Below are 27,616 nucleotides of genomic sequence, written 5' to 3' on the forward strand. Positions count from 1 at the left end.
AATTTAATATATAAAATAAACTTAGTAAGAGATTAACAATAACTAATAAAACAATAATTATAACAATATACTGTAATATAAGTTATGTGAATGTGGTCTCTCTCAAAGTATCTTACAGTACTCTAGTCATCTTTTCACTTTAGGAAGCACTTTATGGCTTCTTTTTGGCTTATCCAAATTGCCAGCATCACCGTTCTTGTGGTTTAGGGCCATTATTAAGTAAAATAAGGGCTACTTGAACACAAGCACTGTGACACTGACAGGCAGTCTGAGGACCAATGTAGCTAGTAAGTGACTAATGGGCAGATGGTGTATCCAGTGTGGATACGCTGGACAAAGGGATGATTCATGCCCCAGAGGGGGTGGAGTGGGAAGGTGTGAGATTTCATCACTCTACTCAGAATGACGTGTGATTTAAAACTCAGGAATTGTTTATTTCTGGAATTTTCCATTTAATGTTTTTGGACTGCATTTACGATAGGTAGCTGAAATCACTGAAAGTGAAACCATAGATAAGGGGGAGACTACTGTATTATTTCCTTCAATCCTCATTGGAGCTGAGTTTCAGTACTTCCCCATAGCCATCTAGCTTGCAAGTTGCAAAAACAGATTTTAAACTTAAATTGGACTGATGTGGGAGTCTTTGGGTTTTTTCCTCTGTATACACACTGTTGCCAATATTTAGGTATTTGTTGTAGTTCTGGTTCTTAGAGTTAACTCTTATGTATTTAGTTTCAGGGTTCCAGGGTCGAATCCTTTTATTTATTCAAGTATTCGACAGATATTTATTGAGCATCTAATATACCTGACAACATTCTAGGAGCCAATCTTGAATCCTTTTGGTGAACAGATCACCAGGAACTGGGTTAAATAAGTAAGGTTGGAAAGATTCTGTAGTCTTTACTTTTAAACAGCTCTGTTTAGTGTAACCTTGTAAGTGAAGGCTCAGTGTTGCTTACATCAGTTTTTATTTTTTTAAACCCCCAGTGGCCCCAGATGAGGCAGTCCCTAACATGTGGTGGATCCGAACAGATTCTTGGAATAGACATACAGCTGAGTAGGAAGTATCACACCACAAATAAGGTGAGAATTATTAGTGCTTTTTATGTGTATAAAGTGCTCTCACATGGGTGTTCTTTGAATCTCAGCAAAATTGTTTGGATGAGGCAAGGAATTTTATCTACTGCAGAAGGTGAGGCTTGGGAAAGTGAAGTGGCTTGCCCAGGGTCACAAGGATGGTAAGTGACACACCAGCTGAATATTTGCTAAGGCTTCTGATCCCATGTCTTTTGTTTCGTTCATTGTACTCTCTTGCCTGGAAAAAGCTTTAGAGAAATAAGTCTTTAAGAAACTTTCACATGTTAAAAATAAAGTACTATTTAACTTTTGGAGAATTTCTTATTGGTTATTATATATCCTGCCTGGAGAGGCTTAGCATTAGAAAAGGTTTTCCTTGGAGGTTATTTGCAAATTTCTAGACTTATATCTTCTATAGTCATGAATAAAATTTGTTATACTAAGAAAATACAAGAGTCTAAAAACATTTATCCAGTGCTTATATGACTGTTTTCAGACAGTATTTTTCTTTTCATTTCCTGTTATGTCAATAAGCATAGAACATTCCTCTTCTCAGAGTTGTTCTTTGGGAAATGAGCGGGGGAGCAGGGGTGGTCAAGATTTCCTTTTAGAAGTACTCTTTTCTGTAGAACTTTTATTCTGATACCCAGAATTGATCATTTCCTAGGCATGGGTTCATAGGCATATGGTTAATGAAATGGGTATGTCTTGTTTTTAAATTTGGATGACCCAGTGTATTTGCACTGAGTGATAAGATGACCAGAAAAGTGACAATTAAAAATTCTAGGTGAAAAAAAAATCTAACCCATAAAAATGCTCTTACACCTAAAGAAACAAAAGCATCCTTTTAAAAAACATTTTTTTGCCACTAATTTTGGTTCCCTTTTTGGTTAAATAGCTTTCTACTACCAAGGATTTCCCACAGCCTGTTGAGGAAAAAGTTGGTGCCTTCACGAAGATCATAGAAGCCATGGGATTCACTGGACCTTTGAAATATAGTAAATGGGTAAAAGCTTTTAAGTTCTTCTCATTTTTCTTTTTGGACTTTGTGCCTTGTGCTCCTTATAGAAGATTTTTTAAAGCTTCTACTTTACTTTTGTGAAATTCATACATTATTTTGAAAGCTTCAGAATGTGTTGCAGTCCCCTACCCGCTTTCTGAGTCAGATCTGCACAACATGAGGGACTGAAATATTCCCTCTGTTCCCTCAACTTGATTCCTTAGAAGTGTCTCAGTAGCAGGCAAGCCAGTAAGACTGGGCTTTCCAGGTTCTCGCTACGTGGCGTGCCACGTGGACGGCTTCTAAGGAATTAGATGGGCCAGATGTTCTGATGGACAGTGTTCTTAAGGAAATGTTACTTTGTCCATATTCATAAGTGATTTTCACTAGGTCATTGTAGTGACTTTCTTTAAAATTTTACTAATAAGCATATTTTAAATTAACTACCCCTTTGATTTATTATAATTCTTACTATGGAGGCGTATTTGCTAGCTGTATCATTCCTAGTCAACTCTTGGCCTAACATGTTATCTGACATATAGTAGTTGCTATAAATTAATGAATGTCCTCTCTGCATTAGGTGTGTACCGCCCCTGTTTTTTAAACAATGCTTCTAACCAATTAGAGTAATTAAACTTTGACCATTTAGTTTTTTCATTCCAGTCATCTTCAGTACTACCAGTTTCTCTCTACCATTATGACAGAAGGACCTTTTCAAATTGCTAGAGTGTTGGATAAGCCTAATCAGTCATAAGTTATATATTAATCAAAGCAAGTCAACAGATGTTATCTATTTTCTAGATAACATCATAGTTTTGCCCAAATTACCAAATAATGCCATTTACACCATTTTAACAAGTTGGATTCAAATTAGAATTTCAAATTTTTTAGACTTCTACTTTTAGTTTCCTCTTATAATGTCTGCTTGTCTTTCTACCCACTATACCAAATACAGGCTTCTCTCTATAATCTTCCTTATACATAAATTCTGAAAAGTGAACAGTGATTTCACAGGCATTTTGTTTGTAAGGGGCTTTTGAAAAGTATAGAAACACATAGAAAAGTATAACATACATATGAGGTGATAATGATATTCTTGAGACCCTAAATTTATGAAGTGCCTCCTTAATCATCAAAGAAATATTAGTTATGTTCATGGAAGCTATCTTTTCTACATCTTAATTTTTTGATAATTCATAATCATTGGTATATTAGATAATATTATTAACCAGAATCTTTTCCCTATTAAAAGAAATGGTTGTGATTTTTGCATTTGGACTGAAAACTTAAAATGCATTTTATTTGAAAATCTTTTCCCTATTAAAAGAAATGGTTGTGATTTTTGCATTTGGACTGAAAACTTAAAATGCATTTTATTTGAAAATCAGAAATTAGTTAAAAGGGAAATGAGAACAGAAAGAAAAGAATTGCTCTTTTATTCATTTCTTGATGATTGAGTTTCACTTGGTTACTATTATATTCTTTGTCTAGTGTGTTTTTTAATAATTGCAGAGGGAAAGTTGGCGGATTATTAAACCACCAGAAAGTTTCTTTACCACTTTAGCTTAAGTTTGCCTCTGATTTTTCTTGATTCCCTTGTGACCTCAGCTAAGTTTCTAATATTTGCATTTTAAAAATCTTTTGTGGTGTGGTAGTGTCCACCTGCTATAATAATTTTTTAATTTGCAATAACATGAAAGTATGACATTCTAGTATAATTTAGGTGGGAAAATGCAGGCACAGCTTCCCATTTTGAAAGATTATGAGCCCTTTTCAGCAAATGCTTACTCTGAAATCTACGGCTAGATTTTGTTTTGGAATACACTGGTAAGATTCTCTGAGTTTCAGGTTTTTACATGCCTTTGATTAGGGAATAAAATGTCTGCTTGTCTGTCCACATCAGCAATATCAGTCTTTTTTCCTCCATCTTTTTCTGTAACCTTTTTATGTGGAGTTCCATTTTTCATCTAGATTCATATTTAGGAATTTAAATGTAGCTTTTCCTTACCTATTTGACTATCCTGAAATAACCATTCTTTTTATTATCTTTATGTAGCAATATCAAGTAAGACAAGGACAACATTTATGAGATTCAGCCACGTGTCATAGAATAGGCAGTTTCCAGATGAGTATTTAGCCAAAAAATTATTTCAGTTCTGAAGGACAACTGACAAACTGGAATGCGTTCAGAAATAGTCATTGAGCCTTGTGAAGGCTTTAGAAACCGTGTTGAATGAAGAATGGTGGGAGGAAATAAAGATAGTTCATCTCAGGTATTTGAGGGGCAAATATAAAGAAAATGAAGACACTTAATCTGATGTATTCCAGTGGGCAGATGATGTTTAATGAATGTTTCATGAAGCAGATTTAAGTTCAATAAACAAAAACCTAACAAGAGTTGTCCTCCGGTGGGATAGGTAGCCTCACAAGGTCATTGGACTTACCTGAACAGGGGCTCAGATGGTTGACTGTGGATTAGTAATGCTATAGAAAGAATTCCAGTACAGAATAGAAGGTTCAAGTGACTTCAAAGTCCCTTTCTTTAGTGTAAGCCTTTTGCTAGATTTGTTTTTCATCTTGTAGGATGGGACAAAAATGCATGTTAGTGGGAGAGCTGATTTTCATTTCCTAAAGCTTTCTAAAGTGTTTCTGTTTTAGTCAGGGAGACTGATGAAGTCTTCTAAAGTTGGAATGAAATAAATACAGTGTAATCTGAGGATCAGAATAGTTTGTACATATTGACTGGGTAGAAATTTAGTTCACCTACCTCCTTAACTTATATTAATATGTGAATCTTGTAGAGGTTCTTTCCCTAAGTTGATGTTTCCAGTCCCTGTGTGATGGTATTAGGTACTTCCTTTAGAGATTTGTCCAGGAAAATGGCTCACCCAAGTATAAAAGCTTGGCTTCACGGTAGGAAAAGTGAGGAACTATAAAATACTCCTGATTGCCACAGTATGAGCACTGTATAAATACCTGGCCAATCTGGTGAAGTCTTCATTATTTGTAATGAATGCTTTCTTCATGAATGTGTTGGGGAAACCTCCTTCTCAGGGAAAGATTTGGGCCTTGGACACAAGTCTGCCTTTCCTTAGGCAGAGTGATTAATTATGAACCTAGAGGTCTCTATATATAAGAATCTGAAGGGAACTGCAGAGTTAAAAAAAAAAAATCAAGAAATAGGCATTGGGTATTTTACTTGAAATTGTAAATGTGTCTATAGGTGAATGGACCATAAGCCCCATGAAAGCAGGAGTTTGTTGTTTTTTTTAAATATGCTTATTGATTTTAGAGAGAAAAAAGAAAACATCAGTGGGAGAGAGAAACATTTATTGGATGCCTCCCATACACACACCCCGACTGGGGATTGAACCTGCAACCTACGTATGTGCCCTGACCAGGAATCGAACCTCCAGCTTTTTGTTATACTGGATGCTGCTCCAACCACCTGAGCCATACCAGCCAGGGCAAAAACGGGGGTTTTTGACTTTGTTTTGTATGGCGGTTTTAAAGCTTTGTTTCCTGCTCTATTCCCAGCATCCAAATTAATGCCAGGCATTGAGTTAGATACATAATAAATTATTCACTGAATGAAGCAAATAGCTAACTAACAGGTGTCCTGAACTCCCTGTCTCAAGCATAGGAATAGGCCTGTAAAGGCCAAAGTATTAGGATAATGATACCATTAATTTGGTGATGGTACGGACTATTGCTTTCCAAAATATGTTCTTTGTCAGATACTTCCAAGAACCTGAAAGTGTTAATATAATTAAACAGGTTTGTTTTTTTAGCCTACTGATATGGTGAATTACACTGATTCATTTTCAAACGTTGAATCAACTTTGCATTCTGGGATAAATGGATAAATCCCACTTGATCGTGATATATTGTTCTTTTTAAATATTGATTATACAGAAATAATGCCCACTTTATTGTGGTTTGTAGGGTAATAATATAGGTGTAATAACTTATAGTTTTAATTTGAACATTTCACCTAAAATTCATTTGATGTGCTTGAGTGTGATATTGTTACAGAATTACATGCTTATGATTTTGTAATAAAAGTGGGGCGTTATTTGTGCTGGACCCTGTATTTGTTGATATTTTGTTAAGAATTTTTGTTTCTATTATTCATGAAGGTTCTGATTCTATAGTTTTGGTTTTGATATCAGAGTAAATAATATTGGCCTCATAGAATGATCTGGGAAGTATTCTTTCCTCTTGTTTTCTGGAAGAGTTTGTGTAGATTTGGTATAATTTCTTTGGTGGTTTGGTAGAATCCTGTAGTGATACCACTGAGTCTCGAGTTTTCTTTAGGAGAAGATGTTTATTACAAATCTAATTTCTTTAATAGACATAGGACTATTCATGTTATTATTATTATTATTTTTATTCTAGTGAGCTTTGGTAGTTAATTTGCATCTTTCAAGGAATTTGTCAATTTCATCTATGTGATCAAATGTATTGAAATAAAGTTTTTCCTAATATCCTCTTATTATACAATTAATAAGTCTTTAGGATTTGTGATGTTCCCTTTGATTCCTGATGTTGATAATTTGTATCTTCTCTGTTTCTTGTTTGTATTTATCTTTTTCAGTCTGATTAAAGTTTTCTCAATTTTACTGGTATTTTAAGAACCAGCTTTGGTTTCTTCGATTTTCTATATTATTTTTCTGTTTTCAATTTTATTGATTTCTGCTCTTATTCTTTATTACATCTTCCTTTCTGCTTGCTTTTAGTTTTAATTTGCTCTTTTTCTAGTGTCATACCATGAGTTTTGTTTAATTATGGACTTCCAATGCTGATTCACTCCTTATATAGGTATATCTGATTTCCTTGTGTTAACATGTCCTGTTCTGTTTTTCCCTATATGAGCTTTATACTAAAAGCCTTGAAATCATGATAGCCTCAAATCATCATATTTGCTTCAAATTGGCAAATAAAAAAATCTTAATTTTAATCGGAGACATAATCCTTCTTTAATTTATTATGGTTATTTCTGCTCATGAAAGTCTGTTGTTTTGACTCTAGAGAGTATAGAGAAATATGAAGATTATATAGTATTGGATATAATATATCCTTGGTGACTTTGAACCTTAGTAATGTACCTCTACTAAAATTCTAGAATGATTTTTCTTTAGTTGCTATGCCATTCTCAGTCTGTGTATATATTTTTTCAGTTTGTACATATTTGAGTTTATAATTTTCTCTGGTGTTTTAAGAATAAATAAACTTCTACAAGTCTTTTGTTGATGTGCTAGTTTATTTAATTGTATCCTTAAGGAAATATTTTGAAAGTCCTTAGAAATACCTATTTAGTTAGTACTGAGTTGGTCTTCAGATCTACAGTTCAACTTATTTTTTTATTTTTAGCTATATTTTCATTAAGGCATAATGTACATGATAAAAAATACAAATCTTAAGTTTACAGCTCAGCGAATAAGTTAAAACTACCGCTCAGATCAAAATTCTAAGAAAATTCATAGTGCTTTGGGAAATAGTAAAGGTCAGTCCTACTGTATTTTACATTCATTACAAATTCATTTCAACCTTTTAAATTAGAAGCTCTTATTTATAAACACAGTCTTCTGTTAATCAGGTAACTATAAAACTAGGGAAATATTGAAAAAAATGACCTTTCCTCCAAGAGAGAAAGAAGACTCACGGAGTAGATAGTTGTGCCTCTGAGTAAAGGTTGAAGGATTAAGGTTTTTGTTTGCTTGTTTGGTTGGTTGGTTGTGGTCAGAAGAATGGGCAATTTTTTTTAATAATAAAGGGTTTCAGATTAAAAAGAACTAATGTGGTTGATGAGAAACAGTGGTTAGAGACTTGCATGTAGTGAAATGGGCTTGAATTAAAGGAGAGATTTTGCTTAAATATTGGAAAAACCTTTTTGACACTTTCATGCTGAAGTCCCAAAATGTGAAACTTGTGTGAAGTCTGTATGAATTACTAGCTTTAAAAGTAAAAAAAAATATCTTGTGTTTGTTTACCTACTAAATTGCCTAGAGACAGGTTTGGACTCTTCCTTCTAGTTGAAGAAATATAAGGTTCTCTGACCTATGTCTGATGGCAATAGAACATCTACTTGGCCGTGTCTTGAGTTTGGTTTTGTTTTCTTTGTCTAGAAGATTAAGATTGCGGCACTACGCATGTATACTAGCTGTGTGAAGAAAACTGACTTCGAGGAATTCTTTCTAAGTAAGTTACTGTTTTTGGTAGTTCTGGAAAGGAAAATGAATTTACTTTTTATTTTTATGGTTGTGTCTTAATAGGATATATTTTTTAAAGTCACTAGTGAAATCATTTTTCCTTCACAATGTGTATAATAAAAGCTGCTAATTTTCTTTTAATAGAATAAACAAAGACCAGAAGAGCCCTGTAAATAAAATATTTTAACAAGTTTGGAAAAAAAATCTGTCTAGTACAGTGATTTTCAACCTTTTTCATTTCATAAACTAATTACTAAATTACTGAAATTCTATAGCACACACACCAAAAAATACATTTTTTGCTGAAGTGATCAAAAAATAGGTATAATTTTGATTCACTCACATCAGATGGCTGTGTTGTCTATTGTCGTTTTCTTTAATTTGACAATCTAAAGAAAAACGTCAGTGCCCTGGCTAAATAATCAGGTACTGAATGTTTTAAAAATTCTTGCAACACAACAGCGTGTCTCTTGCAGCACACTGGTTGAAAATCGCTGATCTAGTACTTTGACATTAATAGCCCCCTTGTCCACACAAGCATCTTTTTTTTATATAATAACATGTACTTATGTGAACAGACCTCTTACATTCTAGATGTTTTATAGCATGTTGAAGTGAACTTTTTGCCAGTTGGTCCTCTTTTATTTCGAGTTTAAAACAAATTTTTTTTAATTGATTGATTTGAAAGAGAGAGAGAAAGAGAGGGAAACATCAATTTATTGTTTTGTTTGTTTATGCATTCATTCGTTGATTCCTGTGTGTGCCCTGACCAAGGGTTAGCCCTGCAACCTTGGAGCATCATGACAGTGCTAACCAGCTGAGCTACCTGGCCAGGACTATTTCTAGTTTTTAATTGTTTTAGTTAATCCTGGAAGGTGCCTCATGATTTTTCTTTTTTCTGTTGAAGGACTGTTGGATCAAAAGGCACATATAATTTTATTTTTAGAAGTAGTTTACAATAGATTATAAATTGAAACTTATTTTTATAGTAAGTTTCTTTCTCATGTCGATGTTTCTTGCCCTCTCTTGCTCCCTCCCTTCCCCTCTCTCTAAAATTTATCCCATTGATAAATTACTTTCTAAAAGGGTTTTGCTGGCTTGGACCATTGCTAGCCATTGATTGAATAGAGTATTCTTTTTGATGTTATAAACTGTTGTAATTATAAACAAATTTAATTAAAGCAGACACTTGTAAAGTTATTGGGCAGGTTTAAGCCATTTCCAGTTCCACAAATTTGGGAAGGAAGTGTGTGCTAGGAATGTCTGTGCTAACAGCCATTATCCTCAAAGCAACAAACACCTAATTATATATAGTTGGTATTTTTCACAGGCAGAAAATATTGATATACAATATATAAATATATATAGGTTAACAAAAATAAAGAAAGCTAGATGCAGTTTCGATTTAATATATTAATATAAATTTAATTATTCAATATATTAATTAATATATTTATATTTAATTGCATTAAATATTAATTATTAATTGTATTAAAAATAAAAATAGTTATTAATAATAACTATTTTAGTTTTAAAAAACCAAATGCAAATTTTATTTTTACTATTTCAGCAGATTGATACAATATTAGAAATTAAACATATCATACTAAGTTGTCATTCTAATTTAGTATGCATCTTCCATTTCTTATTCACTCATAGTAAAGAAAGAAAACTTTTTTTTTCTTTAAATCTCAAACAGTTTCTTATTTTAGGAAAGATTAATTGGAAAGGAAAAGATTCTTTATCTGATGAAGAAACTATTACTATCACAAGCTGGATTTTTAAAAGTTGTTTCTTGAATCCATGCGCTTAAGTATTTTTCATAAGATATTAAAACCTCATCCTCAAGACATCTATTTACTAATTGATTCAATAAATAACTCAGAAATTTATTATAATTATTTTGAAATGATGTTCACTAGTTATCTTTGTCTTAGCCAGGCCTCATTACTGAAGATTCTTGAGTTAATACAGCAAATTATGAGACATTTAAGTTTTGATTTATAATCGGTTGTAAGCTACTTATAAAAATAAAAGTTTATAAAAATTATTACCATATATACTAATAACTCACAATTACATGGTATACTTTTATATTTTTTCATTAGAAGTTAAATAAACCTTGTGGGATAGGAAGGGCTTTTATTCTTATTTTCATTTTTGTTTTGTTCCCAGAAACAGTTGAAACTTAAAGAGGCTAAGTGACTTGTCCAAATTTGGTTAGGCCAGCTTTGGCCCTATGTCATCTGGTTTAAAATCCAGGAATTTTCCCACTCTAACATATTATTTGTGAGAAAATGTAGCTTCAAATTAGAAATTGTAATTCATCTTAATATTTTTGTATTTTATTATACTTAAATGACAACTGCCTATGAGATGTTCTGTTAGTATAGTAAACTGATGTTTATATATATATTAAAAAGTGTACATCTCAATGAGCTTTGTCCTAGCTTTCTAAGACCCAGGTTTTCTGAGACTCAATTTGATAATTGCTTTTTAGAGCCATAGAGTGTTCATTTGTATTATGGTCATTGTGGTCCATCTTTGTCATTTGTGGGTAGATTAAATTTTAAAATCAAACCAAGCTCTGGCTGGTGTGACTCACTTGGTTGCACATCATTCCGGAAACCAGAAGTATACTGGTTCGATTTCTGGTTGGGGCACATGCCTGGGTTGTAGGTTCAATCCCCGAGGACACATACAGAAGGCAACCAATTGGTATTTCTTTCTCATGTCGATGTTTCTCGCCCTCTCTTGCTCCCTCCCTTCCCCTCTATCTAAAATAAAAAATAAAATAAAATGTTTAAAATCAAACCAGAGAGGTTCCAAACTCTGGCTAGTGAATAAAAAAGGGGAGCCAATCTGAAAAGTACCATTTGAAGGCAGATAAAGAGTATCTATAAAATAATGAGATTGACTTTTTTTTTCATCTTAGATTCTAAATAGTAGGCCAGACAGTTTTGGGGTAAAAGAGGAGAATATATATACTTAAATTATACCTTTCAAGTGGCCATTGGTCCCTTGGGTTTTGGTATTTTAGGGCTTGACCTTTAGAGTCCTGAGAGTTCAGTAATTTTTTAAAAGGACAGAGAACTTCAGGTAGCTTATCAGTCTCATCCCCACTCCAACAAAAGTGAGGCCAGTGCTATTTTATGACGAATATATAAGAATGAATTATTTACCCACAGTGTACTTGTGTATCAGCCTCTTGGATAGGCCCCCATAAAATGCCAAAGTAGACTGTCATCTCAGAGCCAAAGTTTTCAAAGATCTTGATCCAGAGAGCTAGATATGGTAGATTCTGACTGGTGAGATACCTTAGCAGCCCACTGTTGTACATAAATGAGTGCATCCTCTGTGAACTTTGCTAACTGGTCTTTCAGAGATCAGTTCTGTTTTGAAGAGCACTTTGGATCAGAGGTGGCCAAACAGTAAAGTTTGTGTTTAATTCCATACTGCTGTCTACAGACTGTTTTGTGGCCTAGACCTTAACAAATAACTCCTTGAGAGGAGGCTCCTTAATGAATGAATCAATGACTGGAGTTCATCATTTTATTGACACAGTGTTAAATAATTAGTGAGTTTTTCCCTAAGATAATTTAACCCCTTGTGTTTAAATAACTCACTGAATAACAATAGTGAATATTTATTGAGTACCTATTAAGTATTAACCATTTTACCAAGCATTTTACAGGCCTTATTTAATCCTCACAAAAATTTTATAAACTAGCCTCCCATTATTCTCCCCATTTTTTCAGAGAAGGAAACTGAGGTACTGAGAGGCTAAGTAACTTTATTCAGAGTCACGTAGCAAGTGAGAGGTAGTCGTGGTTTTGAATCAGGCAGTTTGACTCCAGAGCCTGCATTGAAACAGACAACTATGTTAGTACTGCTGCCCTGTAACAGCGATGAATTTTATCTAACTCAGTGTCGAGGAAGAAAGTACCTCATCTCGGAAAATAATGCACCGAGTGTTTATTGGAGCAAGAGTATAATTATGGCAAAAGACTCTACAGCAGGTTTTAACTTTGAAGTGTTCAAACTCATTTCACTGAGCTAAAGAATCTGCTGTGTTTTTGTGTTGCTCACAAGCATTGAGTGGTCTTGTTTTTCAGCGCTTTACCTTGTGGGTTTCTGTTTTGACCCCAGTGAGTACAAGGAGTCAATCATATGCCAACTCTTTTCCCATCCTCAGTCCTGAGCCGATCCCCAGAAGGGAAAATTGTGACCCAGGTCCAGTTCCTGGCCTGTCTGTCTGTCTGTGCTTTCCAGCCCAAGAACTGATTCCCTCTCTGAGAAAGTTGGAAAGGCTCCTGGAGGCTGCTGAGAAGCTTTGATGTAGAGGTAGCAATTGAACAGATTGTCCTTTAGAAGCAGCCAAATTTCATTTTCCAGATTGAAAGACAGACTTCCAAGAAAACTTTTCTTTTTAATGTTTTGTTCTAGCATCCAAAAAAGACCCAACTTCAGATCCGGGCTTGAGAGTTTCTCATGGCTATTCTTGTTCTAGGTGGAGGGTGGTTGGCCCACTCTCAGATGGCATGTGTCTTAATAGCTGTATGGCCAGCCTTCACCTCCCTCCTGCTGGGCTCCAAGAGGAAGTCCACTTGACAGCTGCTGGGCACCTCCCAGTAAGCTCACCAGAATATTTTGGTGTCACCGTGACTAGACTTAAACCCCAGCCCAGCTACTAGCTTGTTAATATTGTGGCTGCCCACAAGTTACTTAGACTTTTTTGAGCCTGTTTCCTCATCTCTAGAATGAGAATGTTAATGCCTCCCTTCAGGGTTAAAGTAAGGATTAAGTGAGATGATGTATTGACATGATCAGCAGTGGACCTAGCATGTAGTATGGGCCTTTAGTGAATGTTAGTTTCTGATATTAGAGAGGCAGTTGACAATTAAGACCACAGTGCCTGGAACCAAGCAGTTCTGAATTTGATCCCACATGTCTCATTTCATAGCTGTGACACTCTGGGCAGATCCCTCTAAGAGTCAGTTTTCTCACCTGTCAAGTGGGGATAATATCAATACCCACTTCATAGGATTGTTGGGAGGACTCATCAAGCCAATGCGTGTAAAGTGCCTATTATAATGTTTGGCACAAAGTAAGCCCACAATGAATTATAGCTCTTTATTATTACTGGTGTGCTAACATATCTCACAGGGGTCCTGCTCTGTGTTTTCTCTCCTAATGGTCCCTACTTGTTATCATTTAGTATGTTGTGTACTTTGTTGTTTTGTGAAAGGCAAAAGATACTACTTATTTCTTGAGTCATTGCCCTAAAGGACAGATTCTACCCACTGATTCACTTTTTTCTTTATCCTCTGGCTTCAGCTTTTTTGCCTGTCATGTAACAAGGAGAATATATGTAGTAGGGGACCCCTCATTCAGCCAGAGGCATTTCTTAGTGATTGAGATGCTTGGATGCCTGAGCACTGACCGATTTTTGGTATCTTAAACCAAGGAGAAGTCCTGCCCCGCTTTGTCATTCCCGGAGGTGACAAACAGCCTTTTGTGAGAAATGGTCTGCTTTCTTACTCAGCTACAGCTCCCTAGAGCCCCGCTTCTTTCTTCTGGTTATTTATTTTGGGTGAATCATTCATTAACACACTGGGTCATCTTAAAGAAAGAAGACAGGAAAAGGGGACTAGAAGAACTTAGACTTCTCAGTGGGGTACAAGTGAAAAAAGCCTGTCCTTAAGTGGGGTGGGCAAGGTGCTGTCTGCTTCATTTTCCAGAAGAATTTGAGAGCAGGAAGGGAAAAGAACAGAATTACATGGAAGTTGGAAGGAACCACAGAGATCATCTTGACTACCTTACATAAAGTGAAAAAACTGAGGCGCAGGGAAGAGAATTGATTTGTCCAAGGCTTCACAGCAAGGTGATAACAGGGCTGGGACTAAAAAGCTGGTTGTCTGACTGCAGTTAGTATTCTTTCAACTTGGGGTCTTGCCCCTGTGGTTTCCCTGGCCCACTCTGACAGTATAATCAGAAGGCACTGTAACTGCCATATATTTTAGCTGAACAAATTCCTGCCAACAATTAAAAGATAGTCAATATTTCTCCTCTAAACCCGTGCATATTTATACTTTATTGTTATTTTCTAGGGTGTCAGATGCCTGATACATTCAATTCATGGTTTCTTATAACTCTTCTTCATGTCTGGTAAGTGAGCAACTGAAATGAAGTCACCAATTTTTTTTTTTTTTTAAACATTGCTAGCTTGAAACGTATAGCCTTCAGCAGGGCTCATTATATGAAGTGGAAGTTGTTCAGGTATTAAAAACTGTTCCTTTCATTTGAATAACTGGTGTCTTGAAGCACATTTTTATTAAAGGTCAAAGCATAGTCCCAGAAAGAAGCTAATATTTGTAGGATTTTCTCAAGGAACACCTAACCCAGTGAACAATGCTATCAGTATCTCTAAAAGACTCCATGAGCTTGGATGGAAAGTTCTCTCCCTTGGCTGTTTTAGGAAAGTTCACATTTACGTAAAAGTGGTTTGAATCGTGAGAATCCGTGGTCATTTTCATTGCTGGTCATCAGAAACCTATAACAAATTATAGCACTGACATTTACGCCTGCACCTCTAAAATGTGCATACAGGTTAGATTCATGCCAGGTTTGTTGCATGTAAAAATATTTAACACCTTAAACAGTATATTTTTCTTCAGCTGCAAAATAAGTAGCCAAAAAAATTAATTTTTCATCTAATGTTACACAGTATTAAAGGTCAGGAGGATATAGGAGAGACATTGAAGTGGGGGCTGGGGAATGTATTTATTGAACTGCCAGGTCTTGGGAAAGTAAATTCTGGAGAACTAAGTTTACTACTTTGACCATAGTGAGTACCTAAGGAACGTGGGGAATGGTTGCCCTGTCAAAAGGACCCTTGTTTGAGACTGCCTTCAGCTGAGCTTTGCATCACAGGCCTGACTACTATATAAAGACTTTTTGGTTTTGATCACCTCTGAAATATTTCTTCTTCTGAACTCAGTCACCAAGATTGACTAAGGGACCTAAGGTGGCAGTTCATTTAATGTTTTGTTTTGTTTTTTTCTAAGCTGGTAGTTTATTGAGTGCACACTATGTCCTGGGCAGTTTGCTGGAAATTAGCAAGTTCTAAGAAGCTCGCAGTCTAGTAAGGGAGATAAGACATGTAAAATGGTCAGTTATAAATCAGAACGACTAAATTCTGTAGTAAATTTGAGTAAGTAGTGCTTATGGGATCGCAGAGGAAGCTACAACTATCAAAACCTTGACTAGTTCCACCTATTTCTTTGAAATGTGCTATGTCTTTTAGTCAGACAGCTGAGAAGGCAAATTACCTTCTGTCTGAATGGTAAAGGTTAGGAAAAGCTTCAGGGAGGGAAGCTGGATATACTGAGAGAAAAACTACTTTTTTAAGAGGGCAGGACTGCAGAGGTGGCACTGTGGAATTACTCACTGGAAAGGTGGGAGGGTTGAGAGGCTAGGCTGTTCCCAGAGGAGCTCAAAGATAATATTCAGAGGCTGTATGAAAGACTCTTTATTGCCCATATAGTTAGAGGTATCAGAGTGTTAGAGGGAGTGGATGGCAAAATAAAATACATAATCCCTGTGACCACATCCCAAGGTCAATACCTGACTAATAGCAGCTGAGAGAACCTTGAAACTACTTGCAGTTCTTTCAAGTTGACCACCGTTTCCAAACGTGTCTGCCGAGTCTTCCTTGCTGAGGTTGGCTTAATTTCTCAGAGGAGTGGGGAGTACCACCACCAGTTAAGTGGGAGGAGAGAGGCTGTCTGCTTCAAACCTACCCTTGATCTCCCCTCCACCCTGCCTCCCTTACTCCTCATGATCTACAGGCTTTAGTGAAATGAGTCTGTAGCTTTTCAGTTTGAGTCAGCAAACTCTGGTTGAGAACCTACTGTATGTTAAGGATTATGGGGCATTGGAGAGAAATTTGACGTGGTGGGCACCTTCAAGAAACTTAATCTAGTGAAAAACAGATGTAAAATACAATTGCCTGTAATGGATGACGACGGAAAAAGTGATGTGCCCAAGGTACCAGCAGATACATGAAAGCACAGGGAGGTGTGACTAAATCCGTATTCGTTGTGTGTGGGTGGGGGGAGGTGTTGGATAAAGAGTGCCTGTGTGGTAGAGGTCACATTTGAGATGGACCACGAAGGGCGAGGAGAATTTCTGTCAGAGAAGAGGGGGCATTTTAGGTTGAGAGAATATCAGGAGCAAAACACAGAACATAGACAAGCACACAGAAAGTGAAATAAGCTAGATGCAAAAAGACAAATATTGCATCATTCCACTTATATGAAGTACCTAAAATTGGCAAATTCATAGAGACAGAAAGTAGATTAGAGGTTATCAGGGACTGAGAGTGGACAGGAATGGGGAGTTACTGCTTAATGGCTAAAGGATTGTTTGGTGTGATGATAAGTTTTAAAAATAGATAGTGGTGATGGTTGCATAACATTGTGGATGTAATTGATGCCAGTAAATTGTACACCTAAAATGGTAAAATTTATGTTTTCTATATTTTATCACAATAAAAGAATGATGGGTATATGGGGCGGGTGGAGAAAGAATATGGAATAATTAAGGGTAGCCAGTTGTCTGAAGTGTCTCAGCGGATTTGTGGAGGAATTGTATTGGGAAAGGTCACCAGAAAAGTAATTTGGGACCCTATTGTGCTGTGATTCTCCAAGAAGACATGGAGACATCTGTCTTCTAAGGGACAGGGATGTTAGGAAGAGTAATGGATCCACTCCAAGTCTGTGGAGAAGCTGTGTTCTTCTAACCCTTTTCTGTTGGCCTGAAGCTCCAAGGAGGGTAATCAAGGGATAGCCGAATTCAATATTACTGGACTCAGTGGACTTGCTAGATACGTGTAGGGATTGAAATGCCTCCTGTAGGCGGTAGCGTGAGGGGGAGAGGTGGTCAGGTTTAGAAAGCAATCATTAAAGAAGCAAGAATTCCCAGTCCCCCCCCCCCCTCCAGAAACCCCTGAAACCACCTAATAAACGGCATACCCTGGCAGTGGACTTTCCAGAAAGCTTGCTTGGGTTCCCAAGAGTAACTCTTAGAGTAGGGGCAGGATTTCTCACATCCTGTTAGTTCCCTGGAGAAGGTGTTGATCTCCCTCTTATTCTGTCTGCTCTCTGTAGTTCCCAAGTTTTTCTATGTATTGGGATTTAGGACTGGAACCCCTCCAGAGGGTCCTTATCAGTTGTGTATTCATGTGAACTTGCAGCTGCAATAACTGTGTGTTCTTTGTCTTTGCTGAACAATATTAGTATTGACCGTTGCTGCGGAGAAGTGTTGAGAGAGGCTGCTCTCTGGGCTATCTGGCATTCCCACAAGGCCTTGATAAAGGCAGGCCTCTTCCTCTGTTCCTGTCTTGTTCAGTGGTGTTAGGATCTATTCAGATGCCCACGCCAGAAACCTGAGTCCTCCTTGACTTCTCCCTCATTCCCTTCATTTGGTTAGTCACCAGTCAAAGGTTTTTGTTTTTGTTTTAAACCATGATCCATACTAACAAACGCATTTTACATTGTGATCCAGAACACACACATGTATCTGATACAATTGTTTTGTAAAACTTACCCTTACAATGTCAGATAATCTCTGATGTTTTCTATTCCATTTGAATTCATTTTAAACAAAAATTCAAGATGTCACCCATTAAATGACTTACTGGGTTAAAGCAATAGCACCTGAAAACTTGTCTTTGGCCTGCAGCTTCCCTCTCCTTGTGCCAATTAACACTAATAATTAATTAAAATTTCTCAGTTCAAATTGGATTAGTACACACACACACACACACACACAATCCTTAATATTCTTCACTGTTTTCAGGATAATGTATGTTTCTAAGGATGACATTTCTATCCCACCAGATATGCCACTCCTTTACTAATCTTGTCTGGTTCCATTCTAGATACCAATCCCACCACCACTCCTTCCTCTGCAAGAGAAAGGAAAACTATAGATTAGAAATATCGAGTCTTCTGCACAGAATTTTCTTCTGCTTAGAAGGTCTTCTTCCTCTCCACCTGACAACTCCTATTTTTCATTCATTTTGCAGCTCAGATATCATCTCCCCTTTGAAGCCCTTCCTTCCCTCAGAAGGCAGCTAGTCCCCTTTTGTGTTCCTTCAGTATTTTGGATACCTCTGTTACAGCACTCATCACATAACATTTTTATATTTTATTGTATATGTGTCAGTCTTCCTTGTGGATGATGAAATTGTTGAGAGCAAGAATTATTTTTATTACCTTTTTAAAAAAAGATTTTATTTCTTTAGAGAGAGGGGAAGGGAGGGAGAAAGAGAGGGAGAGAAACATCGGTTGGTTGCCTCTCACGCGTCCCCAACTGGGGACCTGGGCCACACCCCAGGCATGTGCCTGACTGGGAATCAAACTGGCAGCCTTTCAGTTTGCAGGCCGGCACGCAATCCACTGAGCCACACCAGCCAGGGCAAGTACCTGATTATCCTTAAACATAAATACATAAAATTATAGCATGTCTCCTGTAATTGAACCTATTGCATGCAGCAGATTTGTTCCCTGCCCTCACAGGGCTTAGGGTTTGGAAGAGAGACAGTAAACATATCATTCATAAAATATAACTGGGATAGGTGCTCTGAGAGGAGATGATAGGGCTCTGTGGAAGTAGAAGGGCACATCATTAGTCAGGGGTGTGGGTCAGTGAGGGAGGGCTTCACTGAAGAGATGACATTTAAACTGATATCTGAAGGATGAATAGAAGTTAGCAAGGTGAACAGTGGATGAAAAACCATTCCAAGCAGAGGAACCTAGTGGTTTTCAAGGATTATTTATTTATTTATTTATTTATTTATTTATCTATTTATCTTACCAGCAGAGTTTTATTTATTTTCTTAAATGAAAGTTTATGTTCAGCCACAGTGTATGAATACTGGTAGATAAAAGAATTGCTACTTGGGTTGAAGAAGTGGGAATGATCTGTTCACTTCAGGTCTTCACAACATGCCCACTGGTAAGGGACCCTTAACAAAGCTCCATGAAAACTCAGAACACAATTTAAAAACCATCAAGCTAGTCTACCCCCCACTCCCATTTTACAAATAGGGAGACAATTTGGCCAATTTTAAGGGATTTTTCACAGTCCTGTTTATCGGTAACAGAGGATCCAAGACACAATTCCAAAGCTAACTGTGTGACCTGCTTCTTCTGCAACACTTCACTTCCTGACGGAGTGTCCCTTTTGGTGGTCATGGGGGCGACAGGGGTTCCTTCTTCTGTAAACGAGAGGCACAGCACTGACCCACCAACTATATAAAACTGTATTTCTTGGCACTCACTGTTTGTGTGCTGGGCCAGGCAACAAGTAAACCTGAAAATAGTACAGGGTGGTAAGTGCATTCAGCAGACATGCAGATTCTGTGGGCGCACAGGGGGAAGGAGGCTTCTTGGGGATGGCCAAGGCAAGCAGTTACATTGGCCTCTGGGGGCTAGAACTAGAGGACCTGGGGTCTTACGGAGTTATTAAGAGGGGAAGAAGTAATAGAAGTAATAGTTAACAATTTTTTAAGATGTTACAAGTAAGAAAGGTAAGAGGATGGTCATTAGAGGGAGAAATGGGGCAGGGGGGAGTATTTTGTTATTTTTTATTTTAAGATGGGGTAACACTGAAATGTTTTTATAAACCTAGGGGAAGAAGCCTTTGGGAAAGAAGAGAAGTAAAGTGTGGAGGTGGGAAGGGGTTGGAAAACAGACTGGTTCCAGCCTCAGTCCAGCCAGAGAACTGCCCTGGCAGACACTCCCAGCCTTTGCAAGAGGGCCCTTTAAAATCACCACAGCAGTTTGATGTAGCTGTAGGGCTTTCGAGCTCATGCCGGATTCCAGCAGCTTCAGACCTGCTATATATGGTGAGCCCTGGCCATGTGCACATCCTTTTTCTCCCTCCCCCAGCCAGAGTCGCTCTGTTCCAACACCCACACATGTAGCTTTTTGCCCAAACCAAAGGCCTATCAGCATCAGTTTACTAACATTGCATAACCTATGAACACCGGTACCTGCTACCCAGGAGCTTGTTCTTCATAGTGGAGTTGACAGGCGGGCCTCAGGCCAGGTGTAGTTCTTGGAGAAGGCTCACTGTCAGGTGAGATGGCTTCAGGAAGTGCCTCACCCCACTTGTCTGTTTGCCCACAGACGATCTTGTGGCCCCCATGCTCCCCACATAAAGGTTAGGCTTCGTGGGGAGGGAGTTTAGGAAACCAGGTGGAGATAGCCATGTACACAAGCCCCGGGAAAGGTTCAGCGTGCCAGCTCACAAATAAATAAACTTATTCATTAGCACACTGCTGAGGCTTGAGTGTGGCTATGTAGGCTTTGCTTTCTTGGCCTCAGGTGGTGGCACAGTACGGGAAACAAGCTACGTGAAAGTCCCCTTTGGGATTCCTTCAGAGTAGCCAGAATGACAGACCTGCCCAAGTGCCCACTAGTCTTCATTTAATTCAAAATCAGATCCACTCTGAGCAGCTTATAAACTACCATGAGGGAGGAACAAGGCCAAAACATAACTGGCATTGTCAGAAGGCCCAAACAGAGCGAGACAGGATGCTCAGAGCTGCCAGCACATGGCAGGAGGTCAGCGTCAGGAATAACAAGAATTCTTTTCTCCCAGATTTAGGCAGAGAGGAGGAAAGCATGACTAGGAAAGGCTTGTTCCTTTGAACTCTGCAGGCAGTGTTGTCTTCCTCCTTGTCTGATCCAGCAGGAAGAGGCTCTTGGAGCTGTGCTTTCACAGAATGGGGGAAACAGCCAATGCTGACTCTGTGCTGGGAGACACCGTGGCTTGGGAGAAAGAAGGAAAGGGAAACTCAGGTCTCATTCTAGCTCCTCTTCGTTGCTCTACAACCTTGTTGCTTAACCTCCTCAGAGCATCAGTTAGTTTTGTCCTCTGTGAAATGGGACAGTTATACTTGGTGGTTGGGTAGATTGAAAGACATGGTGAATGCAAAAGTATCTTACAGTGACAAGTCTCAGAGGACATAATAATGATAGTAATCATTATCATTTGCCATAAGGCCAAATTTCTATCTTAACCCTTTCTATTTTGAGTTTCTTAGTGAGTATTTCTACCCTTTTCCCATCTCTATGCTTGCCTTTTGGAGAGATTAGGGAGCAATTAGAGTAGGGCTTGAACATTCCTTTTTTTCTTTACTTTGCTAGTTGGATTATTTGCTTTCCTTATATGTAAAAGAAATCAGTATTATTTATGAGCCACTGGAATCACTGAGAGACAAGGATAGTACTGTGAAGCTTAAAACCTCAATAATAAATTATAGGTTTAAGAACATTATCAAACTTAGGAGTTTAACTGGAAGCTGGAATTGCTCCAAACAAAGAATAATAGTTTGTGCAAAGATTAAGTATATACTCAGAGTAGGTGCTTAGTAAATACTTGATAAGTGTATGATTGAATTATTTAATGCAAGAATTTTTATTACTATATTGTCTTTCTCTTTTTTAAACATTCGGCCCATTATTATTATTATTATTATTATTAATCCTTACCTGAGGGTATGTTCATGATGAGAAAGAAAGAGAGAGAGAGGGAGAGAAAGAGAGAGAGAGAACAGAAACATCAATTGGCTGTTTCCCATATGTGCCCTGACTGGAGTTCAAATCTGCAACCTAGGTGTGTGCCCTGACCTGGAATTGAACCCACAACCTTTTGGTACATGGGACAGTGCTCCAACCAGCTGAGCCACCTGGCCAGGACCAGCCTTTTGTTATATTTTTATACTTCTTCTAGGTAATTGGTTTTCATCTAAAAATTTTTGTTGTCTAGGTTGTTTCTTTTTAAAAAGATTTTTTATAAATAGACTATATCTTTTAGAGCAGTTTTAGGTTCACAGTAAAACCAAGCAGAATATTATATGTTTTTAAAGTTTATTTTGCATTCTTGAAGGCAAGTTTTATTATGTTTTAGCATGAAAGTCCTCCTTCCCTCCTTTTCTATTCCTCCCAGAACAGCTCTGAAATTATGAAATTGAATCAGTAGCAAAATGTAATTTGACCTCTCAACATTTAATTTGTTATGAGGAATGCATCCTTGATATGAATTGAAGTAGAGCTTATTCTGTTCTCTTATTTAAACCTAGTATTCCCAGTTGCTGTGGAATAGTTTATTTAATGACTCAAACATTGTTGTTGTTTGGTCAGACCTTTGACAAGTGTTAGCTTAGTTTTGCAGTGGGTACCAGGATTACCAAGTCTTTTTCGTTGTTGTTTTGTTTACCATTTTGAACTTGTTTCACTCATTTTCTTTTCACTTTCTAACATACTTTAACATTTTCTGGATGACTCAGGAGGTCCTGATAACTTCACTGATTTTGGCAGGCAGTCGTCTTGGAGTTGCACTGAGTAGGTTTGCCCCAGTGGCTGGACTAGTGATTGGGGTCTGTTTTAAATAAATTTTTAGTTTCTTTCTTTCCTGTTAGGCTGCCAGGAGTTATTTTTTGTTGTTGTAGTTATGCTTGTCTCAGGTTAGCCGGTCTTTTCCTTTCTGATATGCTATTTCTAATGAGATGCTAGTTTTGAAACTTAAATTACTGCCCTTGTGAGAATTAAATGAAAAATAGAGTAAATGGATTCTGAAGGGTTTCTTCTAGTCATTAAAGAAGGTAGAAAAACTGTGCGATCCTGGGCTCAGATTATCAGGGTTCAGGTCTCCTTTGACACTTACTAGGCTTGTAACTCTGGGCAAGTTATTTCTCTAAGACTCAGTTTCCTCATCTGTGAGATGGGGACAAGAAGAATACCAGCCTAATAGCGTTGTTATAAGGATTAAATGAAATAATGCTTCTAAATCACAGCACAGTGCCTGGCACATGATTGTGTTAGCTGTTAATTATAGCTCTTGTTTATTTTTGCTATTAAGGATTTTTTTTCCTAGTTCTTAGTCATGTTTAGAATAGGAAATATTGCCAGATAAGCTGAATTCAGCCTAGTTCAGATGTCACCCTAACAATTGCTATGTAAATTAGTGGAAATTTCTTATCTCTGGCATCTAAAAAACTAACGCTTTCACTGGGGTGATTGTGGTTTTGTCGTTGAAACATGGAGTTGAAATTGAGATTTCTTCACCTACATTTTTTGTAGCAGATGAAGTATATTCTCAGTGTAAGAACAATATGTGTAGAATGCTACCATTGTGAAAAATGGGGGGAAAGAAGGCTACCATTTATGTAAAAAGAATACATATTCATATAATTTCGTGGATTATATTTGGAAAGATTCCTAAGAGACTACTAACTATGGTTGCCTTAGGGAGAGGAACAGGGTGGCCAGGGGTTGTGGGTAGGAAGGGAGACTTAGTTTTTATTACCATGTGCAAGTATTACCTATTTAAAACAGTTAATAAAGAAAGGAGTAGACTGAACGTGTAGGCCACAAGGTCAGAGGACCTAAGAATTGACCTTTGGCTGCTTGGTCTGGACATTCCATGTAGCTGACTATCTAAGATGTTGGCCCCGCCTTCTGCTGTGCTTTTTCCTTGAAAAAGAAGACACAAAAGTTCTTCACAATAGGAATACTTTCTGTCCTTAACTACCTAGAGAATTTTATTCAGAAGCTCACGGTAAAAATTAATTGAGCTTTTAGTTAGCTGAATATGGTGCTGGTGAATGGACAGTGCTGGGGGGTTGAATCTTATTTTCCCAGCCGAACTCTTGGGAATCTTCATTATACTCCCTGTTGATGAGAAGAGAAGACTGATTCTTTGTTTTGATTTTGTAACTTTAGTTATGTGTGATTTATTTGAAAGCGAGTGTTTATTGAACTAATTAGGTACAATGTTTTAGGATTAATTAGAATTTGCTCTTCTTTCATTTATGAGGCTTGAATCCATATGTTCTAAACTGTTAAAGCAGCAACAATAGGTACAGTTTATAACAAATTTTCCTGGTTGCATAACAAACTTTCCTGGTTGCATCTTTTTCTTTTAAAGATAGTATTTATTTTTAGAGAGAGAGGACAGGAGAGAGAAGGAGAGGGAGAGAAACATTGATTGGCTCCCTTTTGTACACGCTGCAACTGGGGACCTGGCCCACAACCCTGGCATGTGCCCGGACCAGGAACTGAACCTGCAGCTTTTTGGTTTGTGGAACGACACCCAACCAACTCAGCCACGCAGGTCAGGTCAGGGCTGGTTGCATAGCTCTTAGAAGGCAAGTGCACACTTTAGCTTATACTTCTGAATCAGTCTATCCTGAATACCATAGTTCCATTAAAGTAAATATTCACTGAATTAGTCATTTTCCGGCTCTGGTGATGTTAATGTTTGATTACAGGGTACAGGGTTGAGGCCGGGAAGAAAGAGTTAACTTCTCAGAGACTCATCTGCTATCAATGCCAAGGTGCTAGTGTTATTTATTATACTCCTTCTTCAGTGGCTTTCCATTGTCTACTGAATAAAGTCCAGACTTCTTTTGCATAGTTTTGGTTTCAAAGCCTTTTATGACCTCGCTAGCATATATTCTTCTATTTCCTATACCTGCCCTCCCACAAAATCATTGTTCCTTTACATGTGTTGAGCTCTTCCATTGCCCTGCTTATAATGTTCCATCTGCTGGAAATTCTCTTTATTTTTTCTCTCTACCTGTCTGACTTCAGCTCATCTTTCCATGCCCCAGGTATAATGTTTCATTTTCCATGAAACTTTCTCTGTTCCCACTCAGCCAAAAGTAATCCTCTCAAACCCTTTGCATTTTGTACTTGTCTTGGGGTACTTACTGCATTCTCTTTTAGGGCTATTTGTATATAGGGCAGATTTGGTCTCCCCTGGGAGACCTAATTGCTCCTTGGAAGACGGGCTTTTTTTAGCCATCACTCAGTCATTCCCCACAGCATCCAACCATTAATATTCACTCACACATTCGGAGCTCAACTTATGTTCATTGAGTGAATTGTTAGTCAGCATCTTGAAAATGTCTTCAGTTTGCTTTATCTTTTTGATCCAGATAACCTTTTGAGCCTACTGTTATCTATAAGGGCTATAGAACAAACAGCTCTGAAACAAAAAACACTTCACCTCATGTTGATATAGTTAGTAAGTTTATGGCCTGAGAAAATCTGTGCCTTTTAAACCTCAGAGGGCAGGTGTATTAACAAACTACAGAATTTTCAAATAAATGAAGAATTCCATTACCTCACTATTGCTGTTGATGAATTGGCCTCTGACGAAACTTAAGCATCAAAACACACAGCTCTTTTTAGGTGAGAGGCTGACACGAGTGATTTGATTAACTTTAAGAAAAATCTTATGAAAAGAACTGTTGAACTTTCCTTAGTTTGTTTCTGCCTTGGAGTATGCCCTATATCATAAAAAGTGGCCAAATCTTTTTCCATGACCTGTATTTTATTGTCACAAAGTGTTATTTCTTAGGCACAAACTAGGTTCAGAGGCTACAAATTTAGAATCACAGAATCAGCAAATCCCAAGGTTGGAAGGGACATTAAAGATCAGGTTGTCAGGTAGCTGAGTTCCCACCACACATTTATCTGCCCTTCAGAATTAGGCAGTTCTCTACTTTTTGAGGTTATCCATTCCATCATTTGGATATCAAAAACTCCTGTTAGAAAGTTTTTGCTTCCAAAATTTAATGCTGAATAATTCTTTCTCTTGCTGTGGCCCTTGTGCTGGTTCTGATTCTAACTCTTGGACAGTGTAATCACTTTGCTGTAATACTTAAGGCAACACTCCTGTTTCTCTCCAGGTTAAATATCTTCTGATCTTTCATCTCTTCCTTTTGTCTCTTAAAAATACAATGTTCAAAACTATGGACAATATTTCAAGTAGAGTCTGACCTGTGCTGTGTAGGAAATCTCAGTTTACACATTGAAGATAAATTGTATTTCTGTTACTGTATCTAATATCACATTAATTTGGGGACAACCTCATCCTTCTTGACTCCCTTCAAAAATATATTGTTACTTAAGCCTGTAAAACTTTTTCATACATAGGTAGGTTTAACTCACCTATCCTGTACTTCTACAGTTGTTCTTTTAGGAAGTGGAGGACCTTAGATTTATTCCTGTTCAAATTCATTCTCTTAGATTCAGCCCTTTAAAACAGCCTGTTGAAGTATTTTTGGTTCATGGTTGGGTCATCCAGCATATTTGTCTTCTTGCCCAGCTTCTTGTCATCTACAAATTTGATAAGTATGTTTTCTTTTCTCCATCTTAGTTACTAAACGAGATGTTGAGGCAGGCCAGACTGGAATCATTCCATTGCACCATGCTATTGCTAGTAGATTTTAATGAACCGGATTAATTATATATGGAGATAGAATTGTCAATGTAGCCTGAATATTCCATGATTATTGCAGGAATTGTCTTTTAGGTGAGTAGTCCTGATGTAGCTGTTTAGTAACTATTTAATGAGAGATAATAGAAATTTAAGTATGGTCGTGAGAATGTGATTAGGAACTAGCTTGGAAAGTTGATGACCCTGTTTATATTCTTATATATCATTAAATATGCTATTGTATTTATTAATTAATAAAATGTCATTCTTATATTCTCATGTAAGATCTTAAGCCGAGAAAACCCTCTAGACTGATTAAAAGCAATGTAGTATAGAAGAAAGAGCCCTAAACTTGGCCCTGAGTTTATTAGTTTGTTTATTTAGCAAATATATATCAAGTATCCACAGTACTTAAGCCCTGAAAATACAATGATAATAAAAAACCAGATTTGATATTTGTCTTCAATGGAGCCTACATTCTAACGGGGAAAACAATTTGATAATTACACAGATGAAATCATACTACTTTCTGTGATTTATATTCTGGACAGCACGTGCTGTCCAACAGAAATAAAATGCAAGTCACATATTTAATTTAAAAGTTTCTAGTAGCTTCCCTTAAAAAATAAAAAGAAAAAAACGAACTTAATTTTAATAATACGTTTTATTTAATGCAATATATCTGAAATAACATTTCAACATATAAGCAATGTAAAAATTTTGAGATATTTATATTCTTTTTCTCAAATTAAGTTTGAAAATCTTAAACTTAAATACCACATCTCAGTTTGACTTAGCTCTATTTAAAGTGCTTATATAACCAGCCACATGTAGCTAGTGGCTTCCATACTGGACAGCACAGTAACTTACCCACCTTTACAGACTACTCTGTAGTTGGACAAATTACTTGCCTTCTGTAGGACTCCTGTTTTCATGAGTAAAATTAAGGATTCAGACTTCCTTATCTTCTACAACTACAAGTTATTCCTTCCATGTGTGAAGCAGCCTTCTGAGTTGCTCTAAGTAA

The 27,616-nt window shown here is 37.1% G+C and overlaps 1 protein-coding gene across 1 annotated transcript in view; it reads left to right on the plus strand.

The window, feature by feature from the left end:
* Positions 1–27,616, plus strand: part of LOC129070924 (ubiquinol-cytochrome-c reductase complex assembly factor 1) — a 97,151-nt gene that overhangs the window by 21,926 nt on the left and 47,609 nt on the right. The window contains 4 exon segments of the mRNA XM_054574150.1: positions 988–1,083; positions 1,976–2,083; positions 8,206–8,278; positions 14,400–14,457. Coding sequence (XP_054430125.1) covers positions 988–1,083; positions 1,976–2,083; positions 8,206–8,278; positions 14,400–14,457 — 335 coding nt within the window.

Source organism: Pteronotus mesoamericanus, unplaced genomic scaffold (assembly GCF_021234165.1).
Source record: "Pteronotus mesoamericanus isolate MK-2021 breed Mesoamerican mustached bat unplaced genomic scaffold, CSHL_Meso_final contig_25, whole genome shotgun sequence".
Taxonomy (NCBI): domain Eukaryota; kingdom Metazoa; phylum Chordata; class Mammalia; order Chiroptera; family Mormoopidae; genus Pteronotus; species Pteronotus mesoamericanus.